At 37.5% G+C, this 15,029-nt stretch overlaps 1 protein-coding gene across 2 annotated transcripts in view; it reads left to right on the top strand.

Annotated features, from left to right (window-relative positions):
• The first annotated feature begins 7,701 nt into the window (after nucleotides 1–7,701).
• The window catches only part of LOC122800094 (serotransferrin-A-like), a 653,725-nt gene continuing 646,397 nt past the window's right edge, over nucleotides 7,702–15,029 (top strand). The window contains exon 1 of one of the 2 annotated variants that reach the window (XM_044069618.1): nucleotides 7,702–7,879. In XM_044069618.1, coding sequence (XP_043925553.1) covers nucleotides 7,837–7,879 — 43 coding nt within the window. In that variant the 5' untranslated portion in view covers nucleotides 7,702–7,836. Of the gene's footprint in view, nucleotides 7,880–9,220; nucleotides 9,595–15,029 lie in introns of those variants that run through there. The other variant, XM_044069619.1, reaches the window with a different exon arrangement.

Raw genomic sequence — 15,029 nt, forward strand, 5'->3', positions numbered from 1 at the left:
ATGGGCTGATAGTGCAACATAATATATCTAAATATCCTGATGGCCATCAGAATTTCTCAGAAAAATGTAAGGCATGCACAAGTAAGAGAACTTTACAATGAAGTCAGCGAAGTCAAGGATATTCATTGTACTTTCAGTTAACTCATTGATTCACTTTGTTCTATATTCCTCAAGATGTTAGGGATCATGATAGCAGAGTCAAAAAATATGGCCAAAAACAAGTAACTTTGTTTAGGCAATTTGATGTTTATGCAATAAGATATTCCCAAAAGTTATGTTAATAGTCAGGTTAATCCTTCTTTAAGGGAACATGACACAACATGGTGCAGTAAAGTGCAAATTTCTATCAACAGTTAATTTACTTGAACTGATACATTACTGTTATTGCTATACTTTGATTTGTTAAGGATGTATGAACTTCTTGGGGGTTGACTTATTAAGGAATTATAGGACAGCTCCCCCAAAAGGTTCCAAAATTTTTCCTCGGTGAAGCTGTAAGACTGAAACAGAATACACTTAGTAGTTTGAATGGAATAAAGCTGGAGTACACAACAACATACACAATTAAATTCTCTGCTAAACTTAAAAAAAATCCCCTGTATCAAAGAACGTTTTAGAAAAACTCTCCAAAAGTATACAGCTTCTCAAGATGCATTCTTAACACTATGCAGTGCTATAATCACCTCCCACCATCATCTGAATGCACTTAGGATCATAGGATCATAGGAAGTTACTAGGCTAATGGCCCTGAGGCCCTTATAAGCCTAGCCAAGAGTTTAGCCCATGTTTAGACAAGTCAGCACCCAAAGCCCCTGTCCAGCAGGGACACAGGTGGAATCCCAGGGGTGTATTTTCTGTTTCTCATCCAGTTATCCAGGTCGTACTTGAAAAGAGATAATGAGTTACTCTGCTTGACACGGAGAGGGAGTCTATTCCACAGATGTGGGAGTCTCTGGGATACAAATCTGTCCCACCAAGACCTACTGATGTCACAGACCAGATTGAGGTTGCGCATGCTGGTTACTCAAGTGGAACTTAACTTGTGGATATGCAGCATCCCATCAAGGTGGGGTCTGAGACTGCTTTGTATGCCAGATGAGGTCACCTCTGAGGAGTCTGTATGAAACTGAGTAGAGGGATAGGGCTTTTAGCCTATCTGTGTAGGGTAGATGTTTGAGGCCCTGGATTCTTCTGGTGAGGAACCTCTGTGGTCTTTCCAGCTGCTGCATGTGATTTGCGTGGAGCATGCTGAAAGGGGGCATTGTACTCAATAATTGGACTTATAAGCAAAGAATACAGGGATGTTATGACCTTCTTGTCCCTGGATGAGATACCCCCCTTACTTATGAGGTGGGCCATGTAGAAAGCTTTCCGTACAACCAGAAGCAACATGGTGGTCAAACGTTAGGTTGCTATCAACCTAGGTGCCCAAATTCCGCATGACTGATTGTGTGCTTAGGACATTGCTATTAATGTGATAATATGTGATACATTTTTTGACATTCAGCTTGAGGCCATGTTTCTGGCACCAGTCATTTGTTTGGGTGAAACCCTCTTGGAGGACAGACACATCACTTGGGGAATTGATGACCGCTCCCATCTTGCAGTCATCTACAAACTTGTTCAGCCACAATCCACTGGTTTTGGCCTGCACCTCACAGAAGTATATCCTGAAAAACAGAGACCTCAAGACTGATCCCTGGGGGGGTGCCACTCGTTACGGGGTCTACTGCTTGAGGTGACTTCCCCTATTTTGATTAAGTGGGTTCTATCAGTGACCAGTTTGCTACCCATCTGATAACATATGGATTGATGATGAGTTGAGAGAGTTTATCTGTTATGCTCGAATGGGGAATAATGTTGAAGGCTTTGGCCAGGTCAAGGTAGGCGGTGTGCACCGTCTTCCCCTCGTCCGTGGCTTTGGTGACTGTCTCAAATAACTCAACCAGATTTAACAGACATGACCTCCCCTTGACAAAGCCAAACTGTGTGGGGTTGAGTGTTTGGAGGTTGCCAATGTCCCTGTTAATGAGGTCCATGAAAATCTATTCCATGGCCTTGCAGATCAGACTAGTTAGGCTAATGGGTCTATAATTTCCCAGATAGGTGGACGCTCCACCTTTGTGTAAAGGGATGACAGTGGCTGTCCTCCACTCGGCTGGGACAAAGTCGGTACTCAGGCTTTGGTTGAATAGGCTGCCTAATGGTGCTGCAGGTTCATGTCTGTTCATGTAGGATGCAGCCTGGAATGTTATCAGGTCCCATGAAGGCTGTAAGGCTGTATTTTTTGCCTTTGAGAGGGCAGTGATGACCTGTTCCCTAGAGATAAGGGGAGGGGGACAGGTACTGGGGATGTCCTGATTTACTGATGGGGTGGACAGAGGGGAGAAGTTTTCACTGAATCTGCAGCCAGTGTGTTGGCTATATCTACAGCATTTGTGTATGTGGTGTCCTTGACCACCAGTTCTGAACAGATCTGGGTGCTTCCTCTGAGATTAAAGACATATGTGAAGAAGGCTTTATGATTGTCTGTAGTAGATGTGATCAATTTGGACTCGAAGTTTGCTTTAGAGGATTTCACTAGTAATCTTATTTGCTTGTTCAGGCTAAGGAAAGATTGCTTCCAATTGGGCACCTGCTCTTTCTTGGTCCTGGTCAGCATTTTTTTCCTTTTGTTATACAGTTTATTTACTGCAGATGTCCACCAGACAGGTTCACTCTTCCTTGAGGAGGAGGATTTTGTCCTGTCAGATATTCCTAATTCCATGCATCTATATAAGTGCTCATATAGTACTTTGGTGCAGATTTGGACACTGGTGCCAGTTCCAACAGAGGGGGACGGGGCTGTGAAGCTGTTTATACCTTCCCTCAGGAGGTTGTAATCAGTTTTGGAGAAGTTTATTTTGTTTGACCCTAGCTAGAGGGGGGGCCAGGGGAGCTGCTGACTTCGAAAGTGACCACTTTATGGTCGGATCTTACCAGGAAGGATGATACTGTAGGGGTGCTGCAGTGGTTACTCATGTTGGTTAATACCAGGTCCAAGATATTATCTCCTCTTGTGGGGGTATCGACTAGCTGCAGCAAGGCATTTCCATTGCTAAAATCGAGGAATCTCTGAGCATTTGCATTCTGGCATGAGTAGTTTTTCCAAACTGTGGTTGGGTAGTTAAAGTCACCCAGGATCAGGGTAAAGGGTTGAATCTTGATAGAGTTGAAGAGGTCCAGATAGGTGGAGTGGGCATCTTGAGTCATATTTGGGGGCCTGTAGCTAGTTATGATTTGAATAGGGGTCTTATCAATGGTTAACTGCACCTGGAGTGTCTCCTGTACATCATACTGTTTGACCAGCCTGAAGGTGTGTGTGTCTTTAATATATATTGAAACTCCACATCTTTTGACTTTGCTGCCCACAGTTTGGGGTCTGACTGTATGATAGGATGAGTAACCAGGTAAGGCTGGGGTACTCTCTGCAGCTTTGAACCAGGTTTCTGTGACTGCACAAATGTCAGCATCTTCCAGGGTTAAGAATGCTTGCAATGAGTGTGGTTTCATGTTTAGACTCCTAGTGTTTAGCAGCATGACCTTTAATTTGCATTTTGTTGAAATTTTTATGTTGGTTTTATCAACCTCAGGACTTTTCCTAAAAAAGGCACTATGGGGAGGCAAGGGCCTTTGCCAGAAGCCTGAAGCCCAAGTGAGACAGATGCAGGCCATCTCTAGCAAAGCATCATGGTCTGTCAATCATATCTTCCCAAGCTGTCATGTACTGGATCCCCCTGGAATGACACCAGAAACTAAGCCAATTGTCAAAGTCAGTCATTTTCTGTTTGTATTGTGGCATCATTCTGGGTGATATTAGAATGCTGCTTAAGGCTAGGGACATACCTGCCTAGGGCACATATTCAGCAAGCTCAATCATGTCTCTCCTCATATCATCCAGGGAGGTACATCTCAAGTAATTCACCCCAACGTGGACTATGACAGAGCCATAACAGTACCTGTTGTTGAGAGACTTGAGTGTGTGTGTGATATGGTGGATTCTGGCTTCTGACAGACAACTAACCATGACCTTCTCCTTATCCAGCCTGGTGAGAGGCACATCTTTAATAAGTATGTAAAGTTACTGACTACGTAATTTCATATAAAGTTTGTGCATGTGCTAGATTAGAACATTTAACTAAGCTCTAAATATTATTTGACATTTTAAGGTTTGCGTGAAACTTGTGTATGTTTTCTATTGTAGTCTGCTTACTTTACTCTTCAAACTATCACATGCTCACATCTTCATTGTTTTCTTCTAATTTTGTGCTGTTGGGTAAGATTTAATTGTTTATTTATTTGTTTGTGTGTGTATGTGTGTATGCATTTATTTATTTGTTTATTCTTTATTTGCTTGACATTTTTATGTTTATTTTTTTATTTAAACATTTCTTGGTCTTTATTTACCCATGGCTTGGGAAATGACTGAAATGGGTTTATATCAATCCATTTATCAACCAATGGTAAATAAGTGAATGTTCTCATTCATAGCTCTCAACTCTCCAGATTTTTGCAGAATGTCCAGATTTTTTACTCATATTTTTGGTCTATTTCTCATCAAATTGCAGTTTTCTGTCAAATCATTGGCTAATCACTCAGGACTGAGGTTAGACAATAATGGTAGAGGTCTGAGTTTAGACTTCCTTCAAAAAAATTCATGCTAATGCAAAACCTGCTATTCTATCAACTTTTTAAGTTTGTCAGAGCAATATATAAAAATGGCCCCTATTTTTGGACCTTTGTTCCCCACATTATTGATGGTTTTGTCCAGATTTCTTACTGTAAGAGGTTGAGAGGTATTTCTAGAAGTATTCAAACTGAAGAAGATGATGAGTTGTGTATGTGTGTGTGTGTATGTGTGTGTGTGTGTGTGTGTGTGTGTGTGTGTGTGTGTGTGTGTGTGTGTGTGTGTGTGTGTGTAGTGGTTATACTGATGAGGTCACAAACCTAAGATCAATGGACATAGGTAACTAACTAACAGGATGGCATGTTATTCATAAGGTCTAGTTAAATGCTGTATCTTGACACAAACACTTTTACTATGATAATAAACAAGTATTACTAATTTACTATGAAAACATTATTGCCGTATAGCCAAATACACATTTGTTTACAAAGTCGATTAAACATGTGGGACAAGCAGACATATTCAGGTTCTGTGAAACAGAACTGGAAACAGTCACACATCTTGTTGTTGGGTCTGATACACTAATGGCAGGGGGTCTGTATACTGAAAGGTATAATAATGTGGCAAGTCTGTTGCACTGGGGATTGTGCAAACATTACTATACTGAAGTAGCCGAGAAGCATTGGAAACATGAACCACAAAGCATTATAGGGAATGATATAGTTTACATCACATAGAATCACCCTTTACCAACAATTCAGAAAACAGATGCGGGAAAACCAGATATAGTAGTCCATGATAAGAAGACAAAAGTAGCATTGATAACTGAAATTACTACACCCAGTGATTACAGTGTCTTATGTACAGAGAGACACAAAGTCATAAATACCAGGACCTGCATGCAAAAATGACAACAATGTGGAAGAAGCATACCCAGACAGTTCCAGTAGTAAAAGGAGCAATGGGTCTCATAAATTAGTCCTATTCTGTGCCATGATGGGAATGGATCCCATTGCTAACTCAAACTATGATTAAAGTTCATGCAATTAGTATTGTTTCAATCTTTGATGTTATCCAAACGTGCTGTATTAGTCTTATTCATCTATTCTTAGATAAATTTTTCCTTTTTCCTACTGAAATATAAAATATATAATCTTAGGCTTGTACTATAATTGTTAAAACTTATGTACCAAATTATACTGTTATTGTCTTTGTCTTGACCTTTTATGTTGTTGTAATTTGTGGAGCTTTTCTCCCCGGGCCTCCACTGAAAATGGACATATATCCAGCTGGACTAGCCCGGTCAACAAATGTAAAATAAAAATAAAAAATAAAATAAAAAAATGTATAGTCACAATTAGAAATGCTACTGATACATGTAACGCCGTATACATTAAAGGAGTCAGTTCTGGGCACATTTTAGGCGCTGCAAAGAGCACGTTTGGATAACATCAAAGATTGAAACAATACTAATTGCATGAACTTTAATCATAGTTTGAGTTAGCAATGGGATCCATTCCCATCATGGCACTAGAAACACAAAAGACTGAGAAATTATCAAAACTGTGTCACACCATTATATCCCAGGCATGAATTTTATGTGGAAGAGAGCTGGAGTTTATATAATTCATCTATTTCAAGTAGGTGCTCTAAGCAGCTGAAAATAATGTATTTAGCATGTGTTATCATCTAATTCATAAAGGAAAACTAAACAGCTGAAAACAATATTTTCAAGTCTCGCTGATAACATTTCAGTGTTTAAAATAACGCAGTAGTAATGCATTGCTAGTTAGTCATATATTTTTTTCAGATGGTTCCCATTATCTGTGATATCTTTTAAAATGAGTATGCCTCATTCTGCAGTAGAAACTGGTAAAGTGAGTCAGACAAGAGATTAAACTGATGATCAAATAAGAGTAGGATCACAGCAGTAGAAACAGGAAACTAAATTTAGCAGAAACAAGGAGACATGCAAAACAGAGGAAAGAATAGTGCATGTAAATGAAGAGAAGAAGAGAAAACCGAACTATACAGTCAGAAAGCACAGACATTGAAAAACAGGTCTAGAGAGAAATTATGCAGAGAGCTATGTCTTCTCTTGACAGTGAGCACTTATGCAGGGAATCATCTAATACTAATGAAGAATTAATGACAAGAAGGCATCAAGGAGACAAGTCAGAACTGCGTACAAAAGAAAGACGCAAGCAAGAGATGTGTACAGCTTAAATGTATCCAAATATATTTATATATATGCCTGAACGTTAAGAAGTAGAGCATATGTTGGTCTTGAGATCAACATTCTCACTGTTTACTTCCAGAACTCGAGCCAAGCATTCTTACAGGCAACTGCCTTTAAGCTGCATGCATTTGTTTGCTTTTTGCTTGTTTTCTACTGCACTTTGTACTACCTAGTTTCATTCACAAATCTTGGCTGTATTCTTTTTAATGCATTCTTACCGGAAGTATATACATCAGAAAATAATGTTCAAATTTATAACTTTTCTGGTGAAACATCTAACTTAATGCATCAAAAAATCACTAATTGTTTTGGAGTAGCATTTGTTTGTTCATCTTTGTACAGAATTTCTTTGTATATATACTTGCCCTCTGTGCTTTTGGTAGCATTTACAAACATTGCAGTTCTGAGAAAGAACTTGGAAACTCATTTTTCTATATCACTCTGAAATGTGTATTGCACACCCTTTTTCATAATCTTCAAATTTAAGGAAGAAATGGTGAAAATGCTGAAGGAACGTAAAGTTAGCTGCCATCTAAAAGTTCAAAATAACAGACACTGGAAATTAATAATTGCACAAAAAAAAATTCAAAAGACTAAGCTGACAAAGCACAAAATTTCCCTTCATTTCCCCATTCCAAAGGTCATTCCAAAGGTCAGAGGTAAATTATTCTCAAAATGTTGAGATAACCCTGCTATTATGAAAGAGGTGAGCAAACAATACAAAAGTCATATGACATAATGCTGCTATTTTGAAAGAAGAGAGCAAACTATGAAAAAAGTCTTTTTTTCTGTTTGCTAACATAGCCGCTGCCAATTATTATAGAAGCTGTCATGAAACATCACTCTATACTTCAGAAAAGTCATACAAAAGCTGAGTTCACCATTTTAAGAGTCCCTGATCAGTCCTTCAGTGCATTACAAAGCCAAGATCATGAAGATTGTTTTCTTCCTGTTTTTATCCTGCACTGTCAATGGTAAGTGCCTGATATTAGCATTTACTGCTTCATTTTGACAACAGTGTAGTTAGTACCTGACATTAGTGATATGTGAGGTGTTCATTATATATTAATTTCATTCATTTCAGTGGCATGTAGCAATGAACACCTGAAAACATCTTTGTATCACCTGGGAATGTTTTTTTTTTTTTTTTTTTTTTGTCCCTGAAGAATTGGAAAGTCCTACAGTGTCCTTTTATCAGTAAGATACATGGTTAGTTAGAAACCATATCAAATATTTTATAACTCAAGTACAAACGTCGTCTAACTCTGCAGGCTGGTAACACTCTGCATGCTGTACAGGCACCCAACACTGTGTGCGCAATGATCATTTCCTTGCATTTCTTACTTGATTTTCCAGGCTGCAATTCTAAACTATAGCATAAAGCAAAAAGTTTAAACAGTTGTATTTCCAGCAGTTATCACAAATTTTTGTCACTTAAGAATACTATGTAACAAGTCTTCCAGATAAACTGACAAAACACACTGTATAAGTAACACTGTCACTTACAACATTTGTTTTGACAAAAAGCCTAATAAATATTCAGGAGCAGAGATGCATAAACCAAACAGTATCAGTTCATTTACATTAAAATACTATTTTTAGGCCTTGGGTGGTAATGTTAGGTGCAGACTGAAAGAAAATTTTAGCAGTAATTTGGCAATATTGGTGCCAAAATGCAGAAATCAATGCCATAATGATAGGGCATATAATACTTTGGCTTATTTAGTCATCTGAGGAAATATGCATGCTTTATGATGAGTAAGCAAAATGTTTCCTTTCAATAAAAATATCCTTACTGTAACCGTTTCAGTTTTGGTCACCTTATAGTTATCTTTCCTATTATAAAGTTGAGTCACTACTTCATTTAGTGGTTGCACATATATTTATTTATTTTTAAAACATTTATAAATAGATGTCCATGTTCTTCTGCATATAGGCTATATTTGCACCAGAAACTGATTTTTCTCCTTAGGCTTATGTTTATGAATCTGCTGCCAAAATCTTAATGGCACCAAGTTCAAACAGTTTTAGCTGTCTGAGAAACAGTTTTTTTGCAGCAGCAATTTTTAGAAGCAGTTTAAAATATCTATGTGATTCAGAAGTGACTGTACTTTAATAACATTAACAGCTATAAATCAAATAAGCTGACACAGGTAAATCTGGTGATGGAGGGAGTTTCCTACTTGCAAACACATGACTTTCCACATTAAACTGATGACATTTAAAAAGTCCAAAGTACCCAAAGAAGGGAGGTCTAGCCACAAAACGAATAAAAACAGCTTTATTCCAACGAACCAAATGAAAGAGGATGATTACACACCAGGAGAGACAAACAGCTGCTGTGGCATTTGTTTGTCTCCCCTGGTGTGTAATTATCCTCGTTCTGCATCTGATGAAGTACTTTAAATGAAAACATTGTGGAGTTTAAGAAATGTTAATGTGGTTTGGTTCGTTGGAATAAAGCTGTTTTTATTCGTTTTGTGGCTGAACCTCCCTTCTTTGCGTACCTCGGACTTTTTACTGGTGATTTTTTGGTACCTTGGTGTGCTTTTTTTACATTTACTCATGACATTTAGCTGGAAAAATCTCTAACCAATGGGGATAGAGTCAGTACGCAGAGTACCGCTGAGCAGCAGGACTTTTCTAATGGCTTATGCTTACAGGACAGCAAAATAAGAGAAAAAATCAGGTACGTTCTGCAAAAATAAATAATCAGAAATGAACCTGACTTTCTATGTAGTTAGGCTGTCCCTCATAAAATCTTAAGCAAAAAAAAAATATATATATATATATATATATATATATATATATATATATATATATATATATATATAGATCTTCTCCGCTGCTTTCCTCTACATTGCCCTGAGGTACTGTGCAAGCATGGGAATGTAAGGCCTATATGCATGTGCAGTACATCAGAAAAGGTAGTAGAATGTGAAGGAACACTACAGCACAAAGGCATTATTTAAGAAAGGTAAGCAATTTCCTTCTTAAATAATGTAATTGTATAACAACCATAACCTACTCTTGAGTGTGGGTAATTCTGGATTTATACTAGGCTGGCTTTGTTTGATCACTCAGGCTTCACCCTTTGATCCAACTACACCAACCACAGGTAAATCCAACATCAAAAAGTAAATAATACATTTTAATGTCCCTATCCAAATTGTTTACTTGTCAAGTTATTCATTTGTCTGTCATTATCCTTAATAATGGCTCTCATAAGCTTGATTCCATGTCTACCAAACATGGTTACAAGTTATTTGTGAAAACCAGAATTAATTGTTATTCCATTAGGGAACTTCCACATTTATAAACCCTGCAGAACTCTTAACATTGAGGATTCATTTAAAAACATATTATCCAGTTGTAACCTTTGCAATTGAGACAACTTGTTTTCAAAATTTTCCAGTCGTTTTTGTAGTGAGCCTCTATCTTTAGATATGTCAGTTTTCATAAGATTTCCATTGACAGTATAATGAAAAGTCTTTATAATAATAAAACAAATTCCACTGGGGATGTACACTAAAATACTTGTTTGTATATAGTCTGGTACAATATACGGTTCCTTTTTCATAAATTTTGAACTACCTGATGTCTACCCTTATCCCATCAACTTATCTAGGAGTTATATGTAAACATCAGATGCATAAAACCCAATATAAAACAGAAAACCAATCTTTAGAACATGAACATTGCTGCAAGGCACTAAACCACTAGCCTTTATGTAAATTAATTACACTGTCCTTTCTACTGAACCTCTCTTTTTTTTATTTCTTCAAAAGTTTTGGGTTTCTAACACCATGATAGGAATGAACCCCATTACTAAGTCATGGCATGATTAGAGCTCATGAAACTAGGATTGCTTTGATCATGGAAGTTAGCCAAGAGTGTTCTTCTCTGTACTTGCAATGTACCCATAATTGCCTCATTCTACAATTCATACAAGGTTACATGTACTGGTAGAATATTTAAGTGCAATTGTAAATTCTGTTTTTATTAGTCTTCTTACTCTTACTACTATTGGAATTGACTAAGTATCTTTCTTCCATACGGCACTCATTTCTGCTTGCAGATCCTGGTATTCTATGATTTTGTGTCTCTCAATATGTGAGATACTAAAATAGCTGGGTTTAGTAATTTCAGTGATTAATGTTACTTTTGTCTTTTTTACTTGGACTGCAATGTCCATTTTTCTCACCTGTATTTTCTCATCTGTTGGTATTAGGTAAACTCCATGTGAAATATAATAAGGCACTGTCGAGTACCAGGAAAAAAAGAGAACTACCAATATCAAAATGAACTTTATTCCAGAAACCAAAAATAAAAAAACATTAAACGCTTTAACTTTCTCACCACATTTTCATCCAACAATCTTGGACGTCTTCAGGTGAACAACCAAAGGTGAGAAGTTCTACACATATATACACATATATACACCTCCCTCCAAAAACTACAAATTACAAAATCAATTAAAAATTAACACAATTCATAAATAAAAACGACGTGTTAAATAATTTTCACTAGGAAGTGTGTATAATGTTCTAATATTATACATACTTCTTAGTGAAAATTATTTAACACACTGGTGTTTTTATTTATGAATTGTGTTGATTTTTTAATGGATTTTGTAATTTGAATGGTGGCTCAATAGGATACCTTTTGGAGGGAGGTGTATTTATGTGTAGAACTTGTTCACTTGTGGCTGTTCACCTGAAGAAGGCCAATATTGTTGGATGAAAAACGTGGTGAGAAAGTTAAAGTGTTTAATGTTTTCTGGTTTTGGTTTCTGGAATAAAGTTCATTTTGACATTAGCAGCTCTTTTTTCCTGGTACAACAGTGCCTTTGTATTGTTTTTCTTGGTTGCTGCAGCTTCGCTGTCATGGTTTTGGGCACTGTGGTTTTCCTGTAAACTCCATGTGATTCAGAATTCATAGATTGTCAATAATGCCTAGTTGTTCATGTTTCCAATGATTTTCAGCCACTTCTATGTTGTAGTGTTTGCTGAATCCTCAATGCAACAGTCTTGCCAAAATAGTTGTGTTTTTCAGTATACAGACCCTCAGCCATGAGTGTATCACACCCAGAAAAGAGATGTATAACTATTTCCTGTTCTGTTTTAAAGAGTTTGACTTGCCTGTACCTCCCACTTTTACATGCAACTTTGTAAACCAACATATAAATAGACTGCTATCTTGGGCTGTCATTATTAGCCTTTCATCTTTTGGTTTAAATTCATCTCACATTCCTCCCTCAAATCCTGGTTAGCATGTGGTTGTTCAAAGCATTTTCTACACTGGCCACCATACTTTTCAAATGTTCAGATTTCTGCAGAATGTCCACATTTTTTGCATCATATTTTTGGTCTGCTCCTCATAAAATTTGTTATAATTTTTGAGTACTGAAGTTACTAAGTAATGGCATACAATTGAGTTTCAGGCTTCATATCCTTCAGAAAATGTATCTTAGCACAAATCCTGTTACTCTAGCAACATTAAAAGTTTATAAGAGAAATATATTAAATCTGTCCCTATTTTTGGGCTTTTGACCCCACCACCACTCTTTTAAACTTTGTCCAGATTTCTATATCTACAAGGTTGAGAGGAACGCTTGCCTCTATATTTGCTGGCTTCCCGATGTTCTTTCCTTGTCTTCTGGTCCTCTTCTTTAATTTTTTTCTTTTGTTTTTGGCACTTTCACTTGCTCTCTGATTATCTTCTACTTTTGGCTCAATTTCCCTTCCCATTCATTTAACGATTCTGCTAAATTAAGCAAAGATGTCATATTTTTCTCTTCATGCCTTAGAACTTTCACTGTGGTTGGATCTGATGAGGGCAACAAATCTGTATGCAGTCCCACAATTGCATACACCTGAATTCAGTTTTGAGGAGGCCCATACATCCTGGAGACTGAAGGATATGTAATATTGATAAGCACTATTTTTTATTATTTGATAACCATGAAGCATTTTTCTTGTCCAACTGATACAACGCTGTTGAAACAAATTCATTTATACCTTGAACTTAATTCCTAGATGTCAAGGTAGTTTTCCATATTAGCTTTAGTCTTCTGAAGTATTTCTTACTAAGATTTGTTCTCATTTGTGTATGCTTTGTTGCTAATGCTTCAAATATTTCCAAATAATTATACACTCTGGGCGGTAGTCATAGCCTGGGCCTTCGTATACTCATAGCGACGATCTGTGAAGAGTGACATTATAATGTTATGCAAATCCTGGACTGTATGGAAATGCAGTGGAATTTTTTTCTAAACAACCCCCCATCAGAAATGCATAACATGATTAATACATATCCAACAGGGGGACTGCAGCTATGTTAAGGAGGTTCACTCATATGCGTGTGAGTTTGATTCATAGACATGACTCTATAATGAATTAATTTGTATACAAAGTATGTAAATCACCCTGATGTTATGTCAGAAAGCAGCCATTTTTCAGTCAAGTACAGAGATGTGATGGTGCTTCAGTATACATGGACATTTTTACTGGAGGGGGTTGTTTGGGTAAATGTATTATTTTGATGCTTGTGCATACCTGAAGATATTACTGAAGGGGTCACTTCAGTGAAATGTTCATTTTAGTTTGTGCATACCTGGCGATATTACTGAAATGGTCACCTGGGAGAAATGTTCATTTTAGTGCTTGTGCATACCAGGGCATGTTACTGAAGGTGGTGCTTGGGTAAAATGTTCATTTTAATGGTTGTGTATCCTAGGAAATGTTATTGAAGTGGTCACTGGAGAAGATAATTCATTTGTGCATCAGGGAAGTGCTTGTGCGTACTTGGACAAATAAGTTTGCGGATTGCAGCTTGAATATCAAAGGTGAAACGTCGCATTTAAGAATGGATGTGCTTACAGCAGGAATGTTGACTGCGAATTGTAAAATTGCCTTATTAGCATACTATGCTTTACAACACTTCTTATTTGCATCTCATTATTTTTAGGCCTTGCACTTTAGTGCAAATGGCCTCTATGAATCATGCCTTTGCTATGCTCACTCATAAGCATCTGGAGTACCCCTACTATGTTTGCTCAAGCAACTTTGAATACCGCCCACTCTCTTGTTCAAGAGCTTTTGCACTGCATGCTTGTCCTGGGGTAATATTTTCTTGGTGCTGCAGCGTTTGTGTTATCAATGTTGAATGTGCAAATTTATGAAGACCTGAATTCATTATTATATTATCTGAGAAAGTTGTAACCATTTGTAGATGAGCTTTCAAATCCTCATCTGGTGAACTGTACAATTTTTAATCATCCACAAATAGTAGATGAGATAATTTAAACTGGTTAATTTTGGAAGTTAAGCTGTAGCAATAGCTAAATCTATTAAGTAAAGAACTTAATGGATTAAGGAAAAGACACGTCAGTAGTGGTGAAAAAATTGACCTAGAATATCTGTTATTTGTCCTTTGTCATGGCTTAGCTGCAAAGTGCTTTGTTACTGTTTCATAGTCACCACAATGTAATTAATCATATATTGTCAGCATTCCAATATCTAGGAATGTGGGATGTTTTTGAATCCTTTTTTGTAACCTGTCCGTACCATACTTGCCCCCGATTCAGTAATCTTCCATGCAGGACTAGCTTAGTCCTGCACGGAAGTGCCCGCTTAGGAGCAGGACAGCAGCGCGCTAAGCATATTAATAAGGGGCGCTGCCCGAGTTCCTAGGCTTACACGGAGCATGTGCGAGTGCAGGGGGTGTGTCTGAGAGTAGAGCTCTCAGAATAAACATGTCCCTGCAATGTAGAACAGCAGAAATTGTTAAGAAATGAGCGAGATCGCTTATAGGTGTCCTCATATCCCCAAAAACAGTCCCACATGTGTACAACAGCAACAGTACATATAAATGAAAAAAGAAACCCTTTTATTTTTTTTTTTTTAAATCCGAGTACAGCTAACCGTAGGTGCACGGGTGTGCCCATTGCTTAGGTACGGTTATAGCAGCTTAAAAGGCTGAAGAGGATAACAAGGAAGATATATGCAAATAAAGCAGCACCTCAATAGTGTAGTGGGCAGACCATTTTCCTAGTGAGCAGGCATTCCCAGTTTGAGTCCCACTGCAGCACAGTCTATTTTACATGGCAAAGCATGTTATAAC

The sequence above is a fragment of the Protopterus annectens genome, chromosome 4.part0 (genome assembly GCF_019279795.1).
Source record: "Protopterus annectens isolate FY-2018-M chromosome 4.part0, PAN1.0, whole genome shotgun sequence".
Classification (NCBI taxonomy): Eukaryota; Metazoa; Chordata; order Ceratodontiformes; family Protopteridae; genus Protopterus; species Protopterus annectens.